Source organism: Plectropomus leopardus, chromosome 23, assembly GCF_008729295.1.
Source record: "Plectropomus leopardus isolate mb chromosome 23, YSFRI_Pleo_2.0, whole genome shotgun sequence".
Classification (NCBI taxonomy): domain Eukaryota; kingdom Metazoa; phylum Chordata; class Actinopteri; order Perciformes; family Serranidae; genus Plectropomus; species Plectropomus leopardus.
The window spans coordinates 9,892,902-9,911,689 of NC_056485.1; the positions used below are offsets into that span (position 1 = coordinate 9,892,902).

An 18,788-nucleotide genomic window follows, 5' to 3' on the forward strand; every position below is an offset into this window, starting at 1 on the left:
TACGCCGTTGTTATTGTTTTATTGTTTAGAAAGTGCAGATGTGTATATTATGTCGCACTAGAGGCAGCCTCTTTTTTTCCGCAATACCAGCATGCTATCTAAAATCATACACTGGAGTGGCATGATGCCACTATTGTTTTGCGCTATGTAAAATTTGTAAAAGAAGCATAAAGAAGGGACTTCATAGAGGCCCTACAGCACAATGTCTGTGTAAAAAGGGCTAGTAATTATCCCCTTTCTCTCTCAGATTAATCATCTACGGGCAATAAAATCAAAATGGCTGCACTGTGTGATGTTGCGCCGGTCCCTTTGAGTATTCATTTACCAGCAGGTATACCCCATGTCTGCCCCCTGCACCCTCTGTTTAGCTCTTTAGGGAATGAAAATTTGTGGCACATCAGACCCCAGAGGTCTCCCTCTGTCCCTCTGACCTTGCTCAAAGTGCCATTTAACCCTTTTGTGTAGATAAGCTTCCTGGGTCAAAGGTGACGCCTGTTGAGACCTAAAGAAGGGAAAGAGCAGAGCTGCTTAAGCTCCGAGGCAATCAAGCACGGTTAATATTTCTTCCTGTTTTACTGCACGTGGGTGAGTTTATTGACCTGTGGCCAAGTCCTGGGCGTCCGTTCTGTTCCACTGCATCCATTTTACAAGTCAAATAAAGCCCTTCACCTGACTTTACCGTCCTAAGCGAATTTAGGATTGAATATTAGCAAGAAAAGTCATTAGACCAGAAAGCTCCAGGATACTGAGCCCTCTTTGGTACTTTGGGATTAGCTTTTGAGTCTCATGCTGCATGAGACAGATGGATATAGATCCCCAGTAATCGGAGGTGAGAGCTTTGAGGTCCAGAGTTACACGTCCTTTGCAGATTTACAGTAACATTCCACTACAATGGAGATTACGATGGTGTTGCTGATAACCAGATGGAAGTTAGCCAGGCGGGCGGCTCTACCTTCAAGGCAGGTCACTGATGGAAGTTTCCATGAATTGCTGCCAATAACTTATTATTTTATGCTTTTATGATGAGTTGTAGTAGTAGTGGTGGTGACTGTTTCATAGAGATAAATTATCAGCTGGACTTGGACACCATGGTCTTAGCCCAATGTTTAATACCAAACACAATTTCGGACCGTTGGCTGCATGTTTGCATGACACCTCGTAGATAACTACAGTAAAGGCCACAACAAGCAAGCAAGCAAAACCTAATTCATATAATGCATTCCATTCCAAAACAATGTGCTGCACAAAGGGTGAGGTACAAATGTCAGGCACTCAAAGCAAAGCCACCAACTGAGCATACACGTGAATCAAATCCATTGAAATAAAAAAATAAAAATTCATAAAATAATAATTAAGATGAAGAATACACCATTAAGAGATACAAAGACATGTCTGTCAGAACTGATTTTAAAAAAAGGTTCAAATGAAATAAAATGAATAATAAAATTAGACCATTAGAAGAGGATAATAAGTAGGAATTAAAATGAATTAAAGAACTAAAAAAAGAATAAAGAATAAAACTAATAAACCAGTAAAAGTAAAACACCAACACAAGTTAAAACCAATAAGATAATAAAATAAAATAAAATAAAATAGAAAATAGCTAAAACAGTCAAACAACAGGCAGCAAAGCCCCCTGGGATCTGACTGTTGTGGCCTAATCTCTGCCAAGCTAATAGATTTACCCCGAGCTGCCGTGTTGTCTTTAATTACTGTATCTCATGACACTGGGGTGGTCTGTGTGTTGCTGTTTGCATGGCTTACCGCAGGATCAACTCTTTAAGCACCAAGTTGTTATTTGCTCAGAAGTCTCCTCGCAATTTACAGCCGGACAAAAAAAAAAAAGAAAGCTAAGCCCCTCCTCTTGCTTTCTGTCTTGTTCACTTGCTTCATCGTTTTCTCTCCGGTGGCTCCATGATTGGTGTTTGTGTCTGCGGCTCATCCATCACTAGCAAGTTTGACTGAGAGGCACATATTTATCTAATTCTGATTTATTTCACCCCCATCGCTAATGGTTCCTAGTTTATGACCCCACGCACACATTGTTTTGGACAGATGGCGCTTCATTGGTGAAACAGAAGTTCCTCAGGCATTCTGTAGCACCCCGCCCTCACTCTCTCCCATCTCCTTTTCATAGCTCATTTCATTGGCATCATGCATATATGTCTATATCATTATCAGAGCTGAGAGAAGAGGGGAGACAAGCAGTGGGAAGAGGGGGGCTTGCAGTCCTACTTACAGACATCCAGATAATAAGTAGGATGATAAGCCGTTGGATCAGGCATTCCAAACACAGCAAGTGGTTTCAGAAACTTGCATATTTATGTATCAGGCTCCTGCGCCCCTCTTTGCCAAGCTGTCTCCGCCGTGCATACTCTAACACTGGATTTGATACTAATAGCTGTCATTTGGTGCAATTCACCAGCAAGGGAAGAATGATGTGCATTATAAGAAAGGCAAAGAAGAGGGGAGAGCGTAGGTGTTTCAAAGTGCTTGACTCCAGTGAGAGACTGTTAGTGATGAGTGTGTGTGTGTGTATGTGCGTGCGTGTTTGTGTGTGTGTGGGCACATTTGTTCAGCGCAAGACAGAAACAGGATAGGATGCTGAGAGACGGAAAGGGAGAAATAGAGATTGATCCAGGGAAGATGGCAGACAGGAAAAAGGAAAGAATGCAAGACTAAAGGAGAGGAGGGAGGAGAGAGAGTAATGGTGGCGGCTGTTTGTGTGAGTGCATTAACAATGCTATAAAGTGGGCTCATCTCAGGACTTCCCATATAACTGCCATCTGTCTGGTTGTAAATCTGTAGGAGGCTGGGGAAAGATGGGAGGGGGGACAAGCAGTGGGGACATGCCATCTGAGAAGAATGACAACCCATTCGCCAGTACTTCCTGTGCTTCCGTAACATAGCATGGCAACATCACCTGGCATGCTAACATGTGAGAGTAGAGACACTGAGTACGTTTACATGCACAGAATTGTCCGGTATTTGACTGTATTCCTAAAAAGACAATATTCCTACTAAGCTGTTTACATGTCTAAAGAAAATGAATATTCCGCTAACAATCCTGTGAACATGCAGCCGTGCATATTCAGGTTATTATTCCAACCGGGAATGGGGGATTTTCTTTTGCATGCATCTTTACCCCACAGCTTTGCAAACTGTTGGTGAGTTGGTTTGTGTACAATGTATCCATGACGACGCACAGAGATGCCCATTAACAGACAAGAGGCCGTGTTTCGCAAACTGCAGGACTCATTCCTAATTGGCTGTATAGATGCCGAAATAATGCTCCTAAAAGCCGAACAATACCAGAATATCCCACGTCTTAATCAGAGAGCCAAAATTCAAAAAACTGCCTTATTTGGAATATTTAAGCGGAATATGCTGTTTACATGACTCGCATCAAATTCAGAATATTGTCATAATCGGAATAATTGGGGAATATTGGTGTGCGTGTAAACGTAGCCACTGTTTCACAGAAAAGGGAGACTGCTGAATAATCTTGAAACATGCACGCTGTCATGTCAGTAATTGTTCTATCAGACCAATAAAAAATGTCTTTGGTTTTATTCAGATGAATTGGCCGCAGTCCAGTGTGGACATTTATGTGAGGCAGGCAGAGATATGATACATGTACTTTAATTTTTTTTCCATTGGGTGCATTACATTTGTCCTCTGCAGTGTTTTTTTTTTTTTTTTTCATGAAAAGGATCTTTCCAAGGTCAGAGAGGAAGGGGATGGCAAGTCATCCGTATTACAGCACCACCGTATTAAGTTACACCAAGCATTACATTAATCTGTCAAGATTGCAATAAAATAGAGATCAGGATTAGGCCAAGTGAAAGTGAATATTTTAATCAGGCATGTATCTGTGTCCACTGTCCATAAACTGACCTGGGAGTTTATAGATGAGAGAGGGGAGGAGGGAGGAAGGGGGAGAGGTTATGATTTCCATTTCATTGCCCCTCACTTCTCCACCAACTGCTGTCTTTTCCTCCCTCCCTGCAGGTCTGACACCACCTACCACGCCCCCACACAAAGCCAGTCAAGAGAATCCTTTCAAAGCATCGCTCAAAACCAAGTTGTCTTCATGTTCCTCATCAGCCTTGGCATGCAAAAGAGCCAGGCTGAGCGAATTGGGCCCCGGCGCTCTGGCCCCGGCCCCAGGTGCCTCAGGCGGGGGCCCCACAAGGAAGGGTCCCGAACAGACTGAGCTTTATGCCCAGCTGAGCAAAGCGTCCACCGCTCTACCTTACTCCGCCGCCCAACATACTGTCGGGGGTGGCCTTGAGGAGCATCGCAGCAACAATAAACGGGCGGCGTCCCGTGGCTACAGTGACCATGACTATTGCCAAGCGTCAGCTAAGAAGGACGGCAGCACAGCCACTGTTACCATGACTACAGCAGTGGACATGACGGTCACCTCAGGTGCCACTGCTGCTCCGGTGCCTACCGCAGGCAAAGCGGAGGACAGGCATGTCGAATGTAAGGACTTAGCCATGCCTCCATCCTCTTCATCTTCATCTTCTTGTTCTCCATCATCAGCTTCATCTTTGTCTAAGCAGCAAAATGTTGCCTCTGTGAATGGAGAAGCAGCCCGGGTCCGGGAGTTAGGGAAGCAGACCCTTACACAAACCACCCAGATCCCCTCACAAGAGGCCAACACTGACTGGGACCAACAACACTCTTCTGCCATCAGCCGGAAGCTCCTGTGTGACCAGGAAATCAGAGCAGAACTCAACAAGCACTTTGGCAACCCCTTACAAGCCCTTTATAGCCAGGGTGGCCAGGAGAGAGAACCAGGCAGCAAACCAAGTAAGGCTGCAGCCCCTAAGTCCCCTGAGGAGGGAGAGGATGGCTACTACTCCCAGAGGCTGGCTGGCTCCAGCTACCTGCACCCGGGCTTCCTGCCCTTCCAGGATGAGCTTGAGCTGGGTGAGGGCCGTGAGAGTCGCTTCCTCTACCCGTGGGAGGGCACCCCTCTGGACCTTCTCTTTGACTGCCCCCCTTGCTCTCCCTCCTGTTCACCACCATCCAGCTGCTCCCCGTCACGAGGCTCCGTCTCCCCGCCTTCCTCCCTCCTCCTCTCGCCCAGCAGGCCTTTCTGCTGGACCAGCAGTGGATCCCGCTCCCGCTCCCGTTCTCGCTCCCACTCTGGCTCCCGCAGCTCCTCCTCACACTACCGGAGGCGCTCCCTCTCCAGCTCACCTGACAGACACCCCTCTTCCTGGTAAGTCATCTGTCTCACACACAAGCACACACGCGCACACACACACCTACCAGCCTTGGCTGCTCCTCACCCGTGTAGTTTATACAGGGCTCGGAGCTGGCAGGGGATCTAGCTTAGGAGTGTAAAACAGGCCTGATCAGTCGTCACAGCTGCTGTCAGACAGGATAGACCCTGGGGACTCTCAGCATGGGTTCTTGACCTCCTGCTAGTCTTCGCCTCGCTTGGACTAAATGCAGGATAGATTTGGCAAGTGTTGCACAAAGAGATTTAACAGGTGAGAGAGAGGTGGAATGGATTCTAACCAAATTGTCTGCAGTTGTTACGCTAACCAATTTCTGCCTTTTAAACCAGGTAGCACTTCAATGTCTCTGAAGTGGCAATGGAGGAAAACAATTGTTGAATGGTGCGATCCCCTTTAAAACGACACACAGCGAAAAAACCCTGAACATGAAACGTGCCAGAGGCACTGGACTTTTGAAAAGTGTGATTTTTAATCTCTAGGCAGGGAGTTTTATTTGAGTGTCTTCCTAACACTCGCCCCCACCCCCCCTCCTCACTCTCGCTCCCTTGCATGCTCCTGTTTTTGTGTTTGATGCCGGGGCTATTGTTTTAAGCGGCAGCTGTTGTTTTTACTGAGTAGCAAACCCTCTTCTTTTACATCCCCAGAGATGAAAGCCAAATCCAGGCTGTGGAAATGTAGTCTCAAAACCCCTCTCAAAAGAGACTCCTATCATCACAGCTCTGTGTGAGAACTACATTTCCCATGCTTCCCTTTGATCAGAGCTGAGGGGGTTTCTGTGTCTGTTTTTTCGTTGAAGAACAGAGGCAGACCGTAGTTACCGAGAAGGATGCAAGTAAATTAAGTTTGTCAGTAGTACTTCATTGAGTGTCTCACAGTGTAGGACTCCACTGCTGTGACTCAGTTTATTTGCCTGATTACTTAAAGGTCAGTTTACTCCAGAGAGCCAATAGAATCACTTTACTCTGCTTGTGCCCTTGTTCTTGTGCAACTCGCTCACAAATTATACAGTTATAGTCTCAAGGCATCCGATCAGAATCTGACACTGACAAGCTTTCTGAAAATACTGCATAGGGATCCTTGAAAGCGACAGAACAAGACGCTTGTTATATTTTCATGCAAGGAAAAGATAAATAGAATTTCGGCAAAACAACTCAAAATCCCTCCTCTCTGTTTCAAGTTTCGCAGCGTCAGATCCTCGAACCTCTCCAAACTGGCACTCCTTTGCTTCACTGAGCTTCCTAAACTTCTCTCTCTCCATCATTCAGCTCTTCCTTCTTCAGCAGCACTTCAATAATTAAGCATCAGAAGCTTAAGGAGTGCAGCAGTACAAGCTCTCTAGTCTGCTCTCTTGGGCCTACAGTATTGACCATTTCCTCATGCAACATAGATAGCAGCATGTATATGCTAGCTCAGGTGTGTGTAAAGGTTCTGCAGAAAATCACTTTCTGTGGCCATGGGCGAGATTAGGAGGATGCGTTTATCTGGAATTAACCCAGTTTCAAACATCTAAATGAGTCTTGTGAATATCAAAGAGGTTAATTTGGTTCCCAAAGCCAAGAACAAATTAACCAAGGTGTCACAAGTTTGCAAGAGTCCTCGCTATGTCGTATGATTAATGTTTTTCCTAACGTATGAGATGAACAGCATTCCTGCGTGCTGCTAAAAATAAAATATACTCATATTTAACATTTTCTGTTTCCTCGCAGGTCTCGTCACAACACAGATTCAAGCACCTTTCGTTCCAGGACTCACAAGAGCCCCCACACTCAGTCTCGATCTCCTCTTAGCCGCAGGCCAAGGTGATTATTTTAAATCAATTCTTTAACCTCGGGGTGTCCAGTAGCTCACCTGGTAGAGTGGGCACCCCATGTACAAAGGCTGTGTTTCCTTGCCTCAGTGGTTGCAGGTTTGATTCCAACCTCAGCCCATTGCTGCATGTCATCCCCTCTCTCTTCCCCTTCAATGCTATAACTGTTCTGTCAATTAAAGGCAAAAAGCCACAAATAATAATAATCATATTTTAAAAAAAAATTCACCTCCAGTTTTACATATGTCATTAACCTTTGTTTAGTAGCTTTTTTCAGGTTTAGACAAGTGTTTATGCTCAGCAACTGCCTGGCAAAATTGGCTGAATAACAATGACTGTAGTGAAATACAGTGAAAGTAACTTTTTCCTGTCACCGCTCAGAAATAGTTTGATTTGTCAGTGATTCTCTTTTCACATCAAGAACGAAGCTTTTTCAGTCCCATCCGAACGGGGCCCCCGTGACAAACATTCAGGGCAAATATGTTTAATTGATCATGTTTTATTGGACTAGTGACAAAAGAATCCCAAATCATACTGATGCACATTCATACATCAGTTGTGAATTTGACGCTTGCAGCGATAATGATGCTCATTCAACTCAGTTCCTCTGTAGTTTTCCATGAGCCACTGCAGAGGGGACCGTTTCATATGCAGAGAAGGACTGTCAGAGTGCAGGAAGAGAGAGACCGAGAGAGAGAGAGAGAGAGAGAGAGAGGGAGACTGACACCATCTCAGCGCTCCAAGCTGATTTGGCACCCACGGGCCTAATGACACCCGACAAGCCCGAGAGTCGCTCATCAGTCGAAAACTTAACGGACACGTCTCGCGCTAGTCTGGGGTGGGGGAGAAAGTTGCACTTTCCTTCTTGATGAAGCCCTAACTAAGCAGAAAGTAATGACATGTGAAGTTGTGCTGACAGTTGCAGCTGCCTGGCTCCCCAACCGCGCTGCTCGCCGGCACTCCCGCGGGCCTATCCCGCGGGCTCCGTAATCATAGCGATGGCGTAGAGACATCTTATTAACATGTCCATTTCCCTCTCCTTTGCAAGCCTCCTTCTCAGCCATCAGAAAGTAGGGGACTGCTCCTCAGTGAATACTGGTGATTGTTCTTAGCAGTCATCAACAGGGAGGGTGGATTTACAGTAGAGGACGAGCTAGGACAGTGATGTCTCACATATGCTTTCCTCCGCAGGTATGACAGCTACGAGGAGTACCAGCATGAGAGGCTGAAGAGGGAGGAGTGCCAGCGGGATTACGAGAAGCGGGAGTTCGAAAGGGCCGAGCAGAGAGAGAGGCAAAGGCAAAAAGCAATAGTGAGTGACACCATCTAATTTCCTCCGTCATCTTTTTTTTTTTCCTTGTGTTCGACTTTTCTGCTGATAAAAGACCGCATGCAATCACTGCTGTGGCACATGCAGAAACCTCCCACAGACACATTGCTTTGGATAAGACAGCCCTGCAGCCCAGTGCCATGTGCCACAGTGTCTCCCCACTGAAAGAACACATACAAAGTGAGTTCCTGAATGATTCAGGCGACAGGCCCTTCCTTTTTATCTCCGGGTTGTGTATTTTTAACATCTCGGTCGTCTGGAAACACTGTCGACTCTTATTAATCACACCACAGGGGCAAAATGTTAAAATAGTGGAAAACAGAAACTAGGAGAGCAAGACAGAGGAAAGGACAAAAAAAAGGAAACGGCCACTGATTCTCTTGAGCTCTTTTTCCTTTTTCTGTATCAAAATTCAGCCTTGATGCAGTGAATATCACATTCCTCCCATATCTCCGCTCTCCATGTCTCAGTGTGAAATTACTCAGGTTTCCAGCAGGGTAACGCCACCACCACCCGTTGATAAAGCACACATTAAATGATGCAGTAATGCAAACGTGGCTTGGCATGCATACATTTGCAGAGATGGAGAGACAAACAATTACGAGCAGCGGAGCTCAAGCTGTCAAACAAGGTTTGGGAGGCCAGGCAGTGCGAACGCTTCTGTCTGTCTGTCTGTCTGTCTCTCTCTCCTTCGCTCTGTTTTTGCCTCATTCTCTCACTCACTCACTCATACACCCACACACACAGGCAGCCCTCAGGGTGCCATCAAGAGAAGGCCGCCTATTTATCAGTTGTCAGCAACTAAACCCCTAATTCAGCAAATACTTTTTTTTTGTCTCAAACAGTATGTAAGCATTAAAGAGAGCGGAAGAAAATTTTAAAAAACAGTCATCTGTAGTTAATTTGTATCTTTCTAGCTACTCCATGGAAGTCTAACAGGGCAAAGGTGAACTTTGAGTTTAGCACTAGGCAACTGATTTACATATATGTTACTGCTACCCTCAAGACAGCATTCAAAATCTCAACGGGCCTCAGTGGACTTGCCCCGGTAATGGCAAGTAAATGAATGAATAAATAAATAATACAAGTCATACACTATAGCCCCAGGCTTGTGCTGCATTATATGATTAGCAGATGCAATTAAACTACTCAAAAGCCATAATTGCAGCCTGGTGCAGTTTGTTCCTAAATTATTCCGCTATGACCCCCGCGTCCTCTGAGGTTGAAGAAAATCATGTTTTTTTGCCCCGTGGCTTACCGCTGCTGCTCTTAATGCTCCCTCGCTCTTGGATACAAATACCCGTGCAATATTAACTGACCGTGCCTAGTTTGCTGTGCATTGCGAAGCTGGCAGGCTTTTTTTCTGATTTATGTCTGAGTCACCCCCGCAGCTTTATTTTTAGCCTTCACAAAAGAAGAAGCAGCCCCCAAACTTAAGACATGGCATCATTTGATAAAAATCACCCTGCCTCTGGTTGATGAGTTGCAGAGAGAAAGAGGAATTGTGGTGCCGAGGCAGACTTCCAAACTCTATCAGATAACAGGAAGCAGGCTGAAGCAATCACAGAAGAACACAGCAGACAGACAGTGGAGAGGGACAAAAAACAGGGGGGCTGAAAGTCAGCCGCAGTATCCACAGGAGTGATCAAGACCAATTCATTAGGGGCTCGGTGAAGAAAGAGAGGGTAAACGGAAAAACAGACTCCCCCTTTTAATCTCCTTCCTCCCCTCTGTCTTCCCTCTTAACGAGCAGGAGGAGAGACGGGTGGTGTACGTGGGGCGACTGAGGTCCGACTGCACCCGGACAGAGTTGAAGCGCCGCTTTGAAGTCTTTGGCGAAATTGAAGAATGTGCAGTGAACCTGAGGGACGATGGGTAAGGCCCCAGGGACTTTGAGTGCATGTGAGTGTGCATATATATGGAGGGTAGCAGAATTTATTTGACCATTTCTAACCTCTCAATGTCCTGTAATACACAAAAATCTGCTGTAACTGCTGGGCAAAAGCAAGACAAAGACGGAGCTTTTGCAGTCTCACAGCATCTCCTGATCCATCTTTGGAGCCCCAAAGATACACTTTTATTGATTCTCTTTTGCATATAAATAGCGTGATCGTCATCTAAGACAAGCCCCCCTCCCTTTGTTCAGTTATTGTCGCCCCACAGCACCACTCTGACGTATCATTTTCTATTCTTGACCAGGGACAATTTTGGCTTCATCACGTACCGCTACACTTGTGACGCCTTTGCCGCCCTTGAGAACGGACACACCTTACGCAGGTCAAACGAGCCTCAGTTCGAGCTGTGCTTTGGCGGACAAAAGCAGTTCTGCAAATCACATTACACAGACTTGGGTAAGTGCTGCTTTGTTGTTGTCTCCATCAGCCCCCTGCAGCCATGCAGTGTATTTGCGTAGCTGGGAGGACTTTCAGTTAAAAGCGAGGGGGAGGGGGTAAGACAGAAATAAAAGTGATGCTTCCAGATCAAAAGAGTTCTATCTCTGTAATAGCCTTGAACGTGTCCACCAGGCATTCGGGGCTAAAAAGTGGTGAACAGAGTTCAGAGGTCAGTTTGTGAACAAACCAAGAATACAGTTGCATTTCCTCCCTGCTTCTAAATGTAGTAAAAGGGCAGAAATACACGGGGGCCCATGAGGTGATGGAGGGCCCTCCAACATTTATTGGAGGGCCCTCCATCACTTCCATGGAAATTGAGACTTTAAAGAGAAAACACAAAAAATGTATTCAAAGAAAATTCCCTTAAATGAAGCCATTTACTATACATGCCCTCTAAAAGGCAAACCCATCTCTGTCATTGTTTTATTTTTGTTTGCTGTAAAATACTATAGTAGAATTCAATCACAAAATATGATGCTTATTCTACCAACACTATAAAAACAAACAATAGAATAAACAAATCATTTCTTATCTTCTATGTTTTTTTTGTCATACAAACATGAAATGATGGTTGCTGTGTAATCTGCATGTTGACTGGGGCCCATTGTAACTACCTTACATCACTGCTGTAGTATCTATTACTCATGTGAACATGGAATTCCTGTTTCTACTTTATTCATACGAAACGTTAGACATTAGAAGGAGAGATAAAAGCATGTGCACAGATTTGCGTTTTCATCTACGTGTGTGGGAATCACTTTAATAGCACGGCAGAAAGGGACGATTTCGTGGAGAAAGGTGCGGTAGGAGAAAGAAAAGAGATGAGGTGAGGAAGAGGAAGGTGGGAGCAAGGTTAAGTCCCAACAACCCCCTCCTCTCTCGCTCTAGAGTAAGATTCCATCTGTTGCCAGCTGTTGCACAGGTAGAAGGAGGTAGAGCCTTGATGTGGTAGGTAGGGGCCGGTCATTTACATAGAGGGAGGGGCCACATGCCCACTTCTGCTCTGTGATTCCGTAGACTATATGTTCACATATGTAGGCGATGAAGGTGCATAGCTCATGTATTGATCTTATACAGAAATCTGTTCTCAAATAGATGCAGCAGAAGGTTGAGCGATGCATGTGATAAATAAGGCAAAATATCAATGAAATAATTTTTTCTGATGTGATGCCCTAAACACAAAGAAAAAAAAAACACTTGTCTTAGTTGTACAATTACACTGGTGGTGATAATCGAGGAGCCGTATTGAAACTCAAGTGTGAGATGCCCCATTAACTCACGAGTTTCACATTTCCTCCATTTGATGATGACATATCAGATAAGTATTGACTCATGCATCTGCAGCCAGTTTTCCTTTGACATTTATTTACCTGGAGGTCAGGAATGTATAATGCACTGCTACAAGAGGGTCATTGGGTCACTAGAGAGAAAGACGGAGCACTTTCCTCAATAAATGAAGCGGTTACTATACATTTTCAAAGCACATGCTTGAAGCTATCAGCTTTTAAGAAGAGGACATGATGAGAAATTGACACACAGAGAAACAGTTGCTAATCCGAAAGCCTTGAGGACAGACATTATGCTGAGATTGACTAATCAGTCCGCTGAAATGGAAAGGCCTTCATTCGACCGCCTCTTTGTCAGGAACAGGCTATTTCGGTCGTCCCCATACTGATAGCGCAGGATAAAGAGATTGAGAGGAAAGGGAGGATCTATAATAGTGTGGTATCCAAACCTCTCCCCGTCTTCTCAATCTCGTAGGCTTCTTTTCTGCGCGTTCGGAGACACTGTCCATTAGTTTTAAGTAGAGCACCGGGGTATTTTTCATCCCTCAAGGTGCGCAGCGTGACACAATCCAGCCCTCAGCCATTGCATTAGATCAAGACTGCCGTCTTCTAGCTGCCATGGTCATTCCCATTTCTCAAAGCTCTTGGAGTGTGCTGCTGGGCCCTTTGGGGGCCCCATTTGTGAAGCTGTCTGTTGGCAGAGATAAGATACTCTTTATGTGTTATCAGGTTGATCAGGAAAAATAGGACATGTGAGAGATGAACGGACAGAAGGATATGCTTCCACATCTGTTGCCTCCATGTAAAATAAGGCCTTTTTTTCTACCTGCACTATTTGAATTCTTTTGTCGCAGTTAATATGTTGCCATTTAAACATTCAGTTATCGGCTGAGACATTTTCCAACAAGTTATTGCAGCCAGCCGAGAAATTTTCCAGCACAAAACCCTTTGTAAAACATTACCTTTAAGCGTGACTCTAGTAGGCTGAGCATTATCTTTTATTTTTCAAGGTTATCAAATATTCACACATGATTTTGTGACAATTTGACACCACACCTTACACTATGGTTGAACAGGGCAATACTTTTTGAAACCTGAGCAAATATGCATGGTTTCTTTTTTTTTTTAAAAAAAAAAAAGGGTGAACGCAATGGGCAGTGACAGAGGAAACAACTCAAAAATTAGCAATAAATAAATAAAAAGTACAAGAAAACTACTTGAAAATGTGTTAAAAAAAAGAAAGGCGTAATTTCTTTTTGCATAAATTTTTCCAGAACAGAAATCTGAACACTTAATACATGTTTTACACTCAAAAAAGACCATGGAAGCAAAAAAGCCCCAAAATTGAACATGTACCAGTAGATGAAAAACTTTGTTTCTACCTGAAGTGTCTGTCTTCAGTATAGCGCAAGACATGAACCAAATTGTTTTCTTTTTCAGGAAAATGCATATCTTAAAACTCCTAAAATCAATATCAAAGTGAGAGTCAGATTAATACTGAGCTCCAAATGACTGAGCAATAATCGTGTTAAAGCAGAATATTCTGTGAGCATCGCCAATAAAGTTATTTTCTGGTCTTCTTATGTGGATGTTTTTAAACTTGCTCTCCTCAACACTGACCACAGCCCTACTTGCCACTTTCAGACTCCCATTCGGACGACTTTGATCCAGCCTCCACAAAAAGCAAGTATGACTCCATGGATTTCGACAGCTTGCTGAGGGAGGCCCAGCGCAGCCTGAGAAGGTAACCAGTTCAGTGGCACTTGCTGTCTGTCACAAAGAGGGACTCCTGATACCTCACTGTTGTTTCTCGCTCCTTTGACGACGAGACTACCAGAAGTTTTACACTCTATGTCATAGAGTATATTAGAATAAGTCTATAGACCTATATCAATATAAATGAATATATCAAAAATAAAGTTTACATGAACATAGCTGCTGAAGAGCTGGGAAGAGACATTGCATTCTGGGAAAGCCAGTGAACCCTCAGAACCTGGTGCACAGGTTTGGTGCACTCTACTGCTGTACAACCATCAGTGAAAGAAGAAAAAAAAAACTTTCATGTTTTTTTTCTCCAAGCACTACAATGCCCGCAATTCTTTGGGGGTGAAAACATGCAGCTTGTTCAGCCAGATTTTTTTTTCTTTTGCTGTTGATTTTTATCCTTTTTCTTTTTAAATCTGGTGTTTGGATCTAGTGTTACATTACAAACAAGAGTATAGGGAACTGTATCTTGGAGGTAAAATTCTCAAGGTAACATTGTTGTCTACATTTTAAGGAGGAAATGTAGCCGTGTATTTACAAATACTATAAAAAGGAATATTTTTATTTTATGTACATATCTGATAAAGTTCTTTATTTGTTACAGCTATGCACTGTAAAACGCAGCCTTTTTTAAAAATGAGGAGAAAATTTCTTAATTCAGAATGTCGATCTGTAGTAATTACAATACTGTAAGACATATTGTACACCTACATGATGTTTAGAAGACATGACATGATTGTAGAAAAAAAAAAAAAAAAGAAGTGTCCGATTGCTCATTTTGAGGGAGCGTGTGAACAAACGTCCTTTTTTAAGTTATTTTGTTGGGGAAAAAAACAGTCAACCATGTATAGTTTTCTCTGTTTATAAAGTTTCTCAATCAGTGTTTTTGCTTATACAACCAGTGTAAAATGCATTTTTAACGTGTTTTTCATGATTGTAAAAAAAAAACGTACCCCATTTTTTATTAATTATTTCTGAAGCAATCAACATATATATATATATACATATATATGTGTTCGCGGTGTATATATATATATATATATATATATAATATATATATGTATATATATATATAAACTCAGTTTGATTTCATTGCTATGGTTCACCTTTGATTCAGTGAAAGAAAATACTGCATTCAGATCTTTTTAATCAGTGCAAACACATATTTATCTATTTATTTTAATATTTGAATCAAGAATATTTATGGGCTCCATTTTACATGGCATACCTCATTGGAAATTTATTTGCTGTTTATGTTGTCCTTCGATTTGTTATTTTACTTCCAATCACTAGACAGGGTGTACAATAAACGCTTTGGTGGGGATAATATTACCTTCTATGCCTTTCCAAAACAATCAAAAAACATTCAGCTAATCACTCCAGCAGCCAGCCCCTCATCGTTTTTACTGATTTCCGTCCGCACTATCAGTCACATCTGCAGCTGGTTTTCCTTTCCACAACAGAAGCAAAACATGAAGCAATAAAATGATTTTTGCAGGAATTCTGTTCAGTAAACACTCATCGCTCCACTCACGCTTGATTATGTGAATGCCAAACAAAAGTTTACAGTTTCCTTTTCCTGAATTTTTTAAAGATCTTGTATTTGATGTACAAAATATATATATACAATGATGATACTACTAATATTATTCACAATAATTACAAGATGATTAATAATAATAACAATGATAATAATATAAATGAAAGAAAAAACTATATAAAAAGCAATAAATTATTTTTCAGAGTTGTATTTTAGCTCCTATTGTTGTGTGATTTTTGGACTTGACCCATTACCCAGTCGCTGGTAGCTAGGATGACTCCATTCCAGTATCTTGGCATTTTCATTATGACATCACCCTGTGCGGTAAACACTTGAATGTCCCCACCTCCCGCTCTTCCCTTTAAGATGTAATTGAGTCTATGTGATTGTAATGCACGCATTACCTTGTGACATCTGTGCAAAACGTGACTCTTAACTCCACCGTGTGTGTAAAAACGTGTCGAGTTGAAACTGTTTGTTGTGTAGTTGCATGGCTATTACAGGATGACAGTCGGTCCAGTATATACCACTTTGGATATCTGCCTCTCAGCTGTCTTAACTGGCAGATTTTAAATGACATTCTATAAGCCTAGAGAAAACTACTCAACAATGTATCGCATGCCGCACCACTTTCCATCACCGCCCCTCCACCCTCACAGTCCAGATATCACAGCGCCGTCGACATGACATAAAAGGTAACCTTGCGGTTTCTGGTTCAATTAATATCCCGTTTCTAGCGCGAGCCAAGTAATGAGAGAACCGGCTTCCATCACAGGAAGGAGAAATCTTTTGTATGAAAGCTTTGCTGATCACAGGCTTCCTTTCATGGAGTTTGACCGTGGAGAATTTTTTTATGATGCAAAGAGGCAAAAAAAAAACAAAACAAAAATTGGTCGAGGAAGAAAAAAAAAAAACCCTTTACCTGTGTTTTAAGACATTGTTTTTACTTTCTTGCTGTCTGTGTAGCGTTTGGGTAATGGTGTCGTGTCCCATTTGATAGATGTGGCTTTAATCATTGTAATAATAATAAAAAAAAGCTTTGTAAATTGCCTAGAGTAGCAATATATTATAACACCTTCTGGTTCGAATTTCAACTGTGGCGGACTTTTTAATAATGTGACCTACTGAGGACTTTGCCACTGCTTAAACGTTTGTTGGGTAATCATGTTTCTTTTGGAAGGACAATATGTGTACGAGCAAATGTATGTGTGATTTCAGGCAGGTGTGTGTGTGTGTGTGTGTGTGTTTCTGGGTGTGTGTGAGTGTGTGTGTGTTGGGGGGGGTCGCTATGGGTTGTTACCTGTTTGTGTCCTATCCACGTTGCCTTCTGCCAAGTCCTTACCAATGCCTTTGTGGTTCTACCTATTGTACGACTTTCTTGTGAATTTCATTTTTTATGTGCAATTCTCATCAGCCTCACCATGCCAATAAAGGGAAATGTGTTTGAAAAAAACCCCCTTTTCTTTCTTTTAGTGACTTCTCTATTATCTCCCTTTTCTCCTGTGATGAATGTCCCTTCATCAAGCACTGTTGTACCACTTTCACTCAGCGCTGGCGAACGATTATGATTTGTGCTCACTCTGATTACTATCAAGGAGACATCCTTGAAGTTTTTTAAAAAAAGATTTAAAACAATGGATGTTGTAAATTCACAATAAATTCATCATACCTCCCTCCTGCGCTCCTATATCAAAGTGTTGAATGAAAGCTGACTGACGCGGGAGGAATGACACAAGCCCATCCTCAGCACATCTGTCTCTCTCTGAAGTTTCTCCCCTAATAAAGAAACTCAGCCTAATTCAGAGCAACTTCCCTTCTTTGATATTCATATCACCTGGGAGAGAACACTGTAGTCTTTGTCTGTGTCCACAACTTGACTCCACACCACGAGCCTGCGAGTTAATTAAAAAGTTGGGGGGAACAATTTCATTAACACGATGGAGAGCTATAGTGAGCTGATGGTGTGCTTGATATTCAATGGGGCTTCATTATGACTATAACAACCCCCTTTTTTTCTCAACGCACATCTTATCCTGGGATCACACCGGGAGCTTCCACAATTTTTTTTTTTTTTACTGGCGAAAGGAGAAATATGGGAAGAATGTGCATTAAACTTTAAGGTTGGGGGTCTGATTGTGTTTTTTATTAAGGCCGCTGTTTAGCCCCAGAGAAGAGAGCGGCTGGCTTTCATTTCAGCGCGGCTGCCGCATTACAGCAGGAGGTCTCCTTCTGCTTGCCCTTTCCACAGAATGAAACTGTCCCTGGAAATCTCTCCGCTCCCTGTCGGCTTTTTCCTCTACCACCTCTCTCTTTCCATCACGATAGGATGGCTTCTTTTTTTTTTATCTCTTATGTGTCTTTTTTATTATTAACCAGTAGATAAGCAGCTATCTCTACTCCAGTTGGAAGTAAGTGGTAGCCTTGGAGATAATGGGGTTTGATGGGGCTGGGCTCTCTGTGGGACAAACACTGAGATGTTGCCGCTGAGTTGTGTAGCTCTGTATTTTATTTGGCATCTAGCTGTGGCTGCTGTGTCGGATGCTGTTGAAATCCCGAAAATGGCAGCGACTATTCAGCCTTTGTTTCCAGCTATGTGACACGAATGTGTAAATGGTTCGTATTTTTTTGGTGGCCAAGCAGTCGAGAGCAACTTGAAAATGAACACCCTGCACAATCCTGGCAGCTCATAAGGATGTCATCCTTCCACTGCCTGTATCATGTAAGCAGGTTAGGGTGTGGAAAAAAGCATAATAAGATTAGACTACCTGTGACTAGTTAATTAAAGCCCATGGGGTGGAACATGAGCAATCCTACCAGTAATTTACTATCAAGAACTTTTTTTTAAGTTCTTGAAAAAAAATACATCAAGAGCACAAATTTCCCTTCAGTATCAACATTGAAGCAACAACATTTATCTCCGGTTCTATCACAATAATTAAAGTTAGGTGACACTGATTATCTCTGACTACAAGGCTGGCAGAGAGAATAAAAACAAGATTATAGGCGTAGGATTAGGGAGCTGTTGGCGGTGACAAAATAACATCAAAGAGGCGATGCCAGGATGTGACGCCGTGTCGCTGAGTTTTTGCCTCTAGTGTCCCTTCAAGGTTCCTCTTTGCTCTAACTCCTTTTCACTTTTTGTCTCTTTCTTGCTCCCTGTCCCTCCCGTGGCCTTTTATTTTTAGAGGATTTTCATACAAGCTGAGTAATATTAAAGTGTTGCCAGGCAGAATTAGGCGCTCAAGTGAAGCAAAAGCAACCAGACTTTGCCAGAACTGGAGGAAATTTCTTTGTGATATCATGACTGCGGGAGCTGCGGGCGAGAGGCTGTTCCATTTCCATTCCAATCAGATTGCATGTACAAACTGGGGATGATTGGTTAAGTCACATGGCCTGTGGTGTGTTGGTCACAT

General features: G+C 43.0%; 1 protein-coding gene across 4 annotated transcripts in view; it reads left to right on the plus strand.

Moving 5' to 3' along the window:
* Positions 1 to 14,704, plus strand: part of ppargc1a (peroxisome proliferator-activated receptor gamma, coactivator 1 alpha) — a 40,691-nt gene extending 25,987 nt beyond the window's left edge. For all 4 annotated transcript variants that reach the window (XM_042512220.1, XM_042512222.1, XM_042512223.1 and 1 more), the window contains exons 8-13: positions 4,012 to 5,233; positions 6,962 to 7,054; positions 8,254 to 8,374; positions 10,146 to 10,267; positions 10,592 to 10,743; positions 13,716 to 14,704. In XM_042512220.1, the coding sequence (XP_042368154.1) occupies positions 4,012 to 5,233; positions 6,962 to 7,054; positions 8,254 to 8,374; positions 10,146 to 10,267; positions 10,592 to 10,743; positions 13,716 to 13,819 (1,814 nt within the window). In that variant the 3' untranslated portion in view covers positions 13,820 to 14,704. The remainder of the gene's footprint in view (positions 1 to 4,011; positions 5,234 to 6,961; positions 7,055 to 8,253; positions 8,375 to 10,145; positions 10,268 to 10,591; positions 10,744 to 13,715) is intronic.
* The last annotated feature ends 4,084 nt before the right edge of the window (positions 14,705 to 18,788 follow it).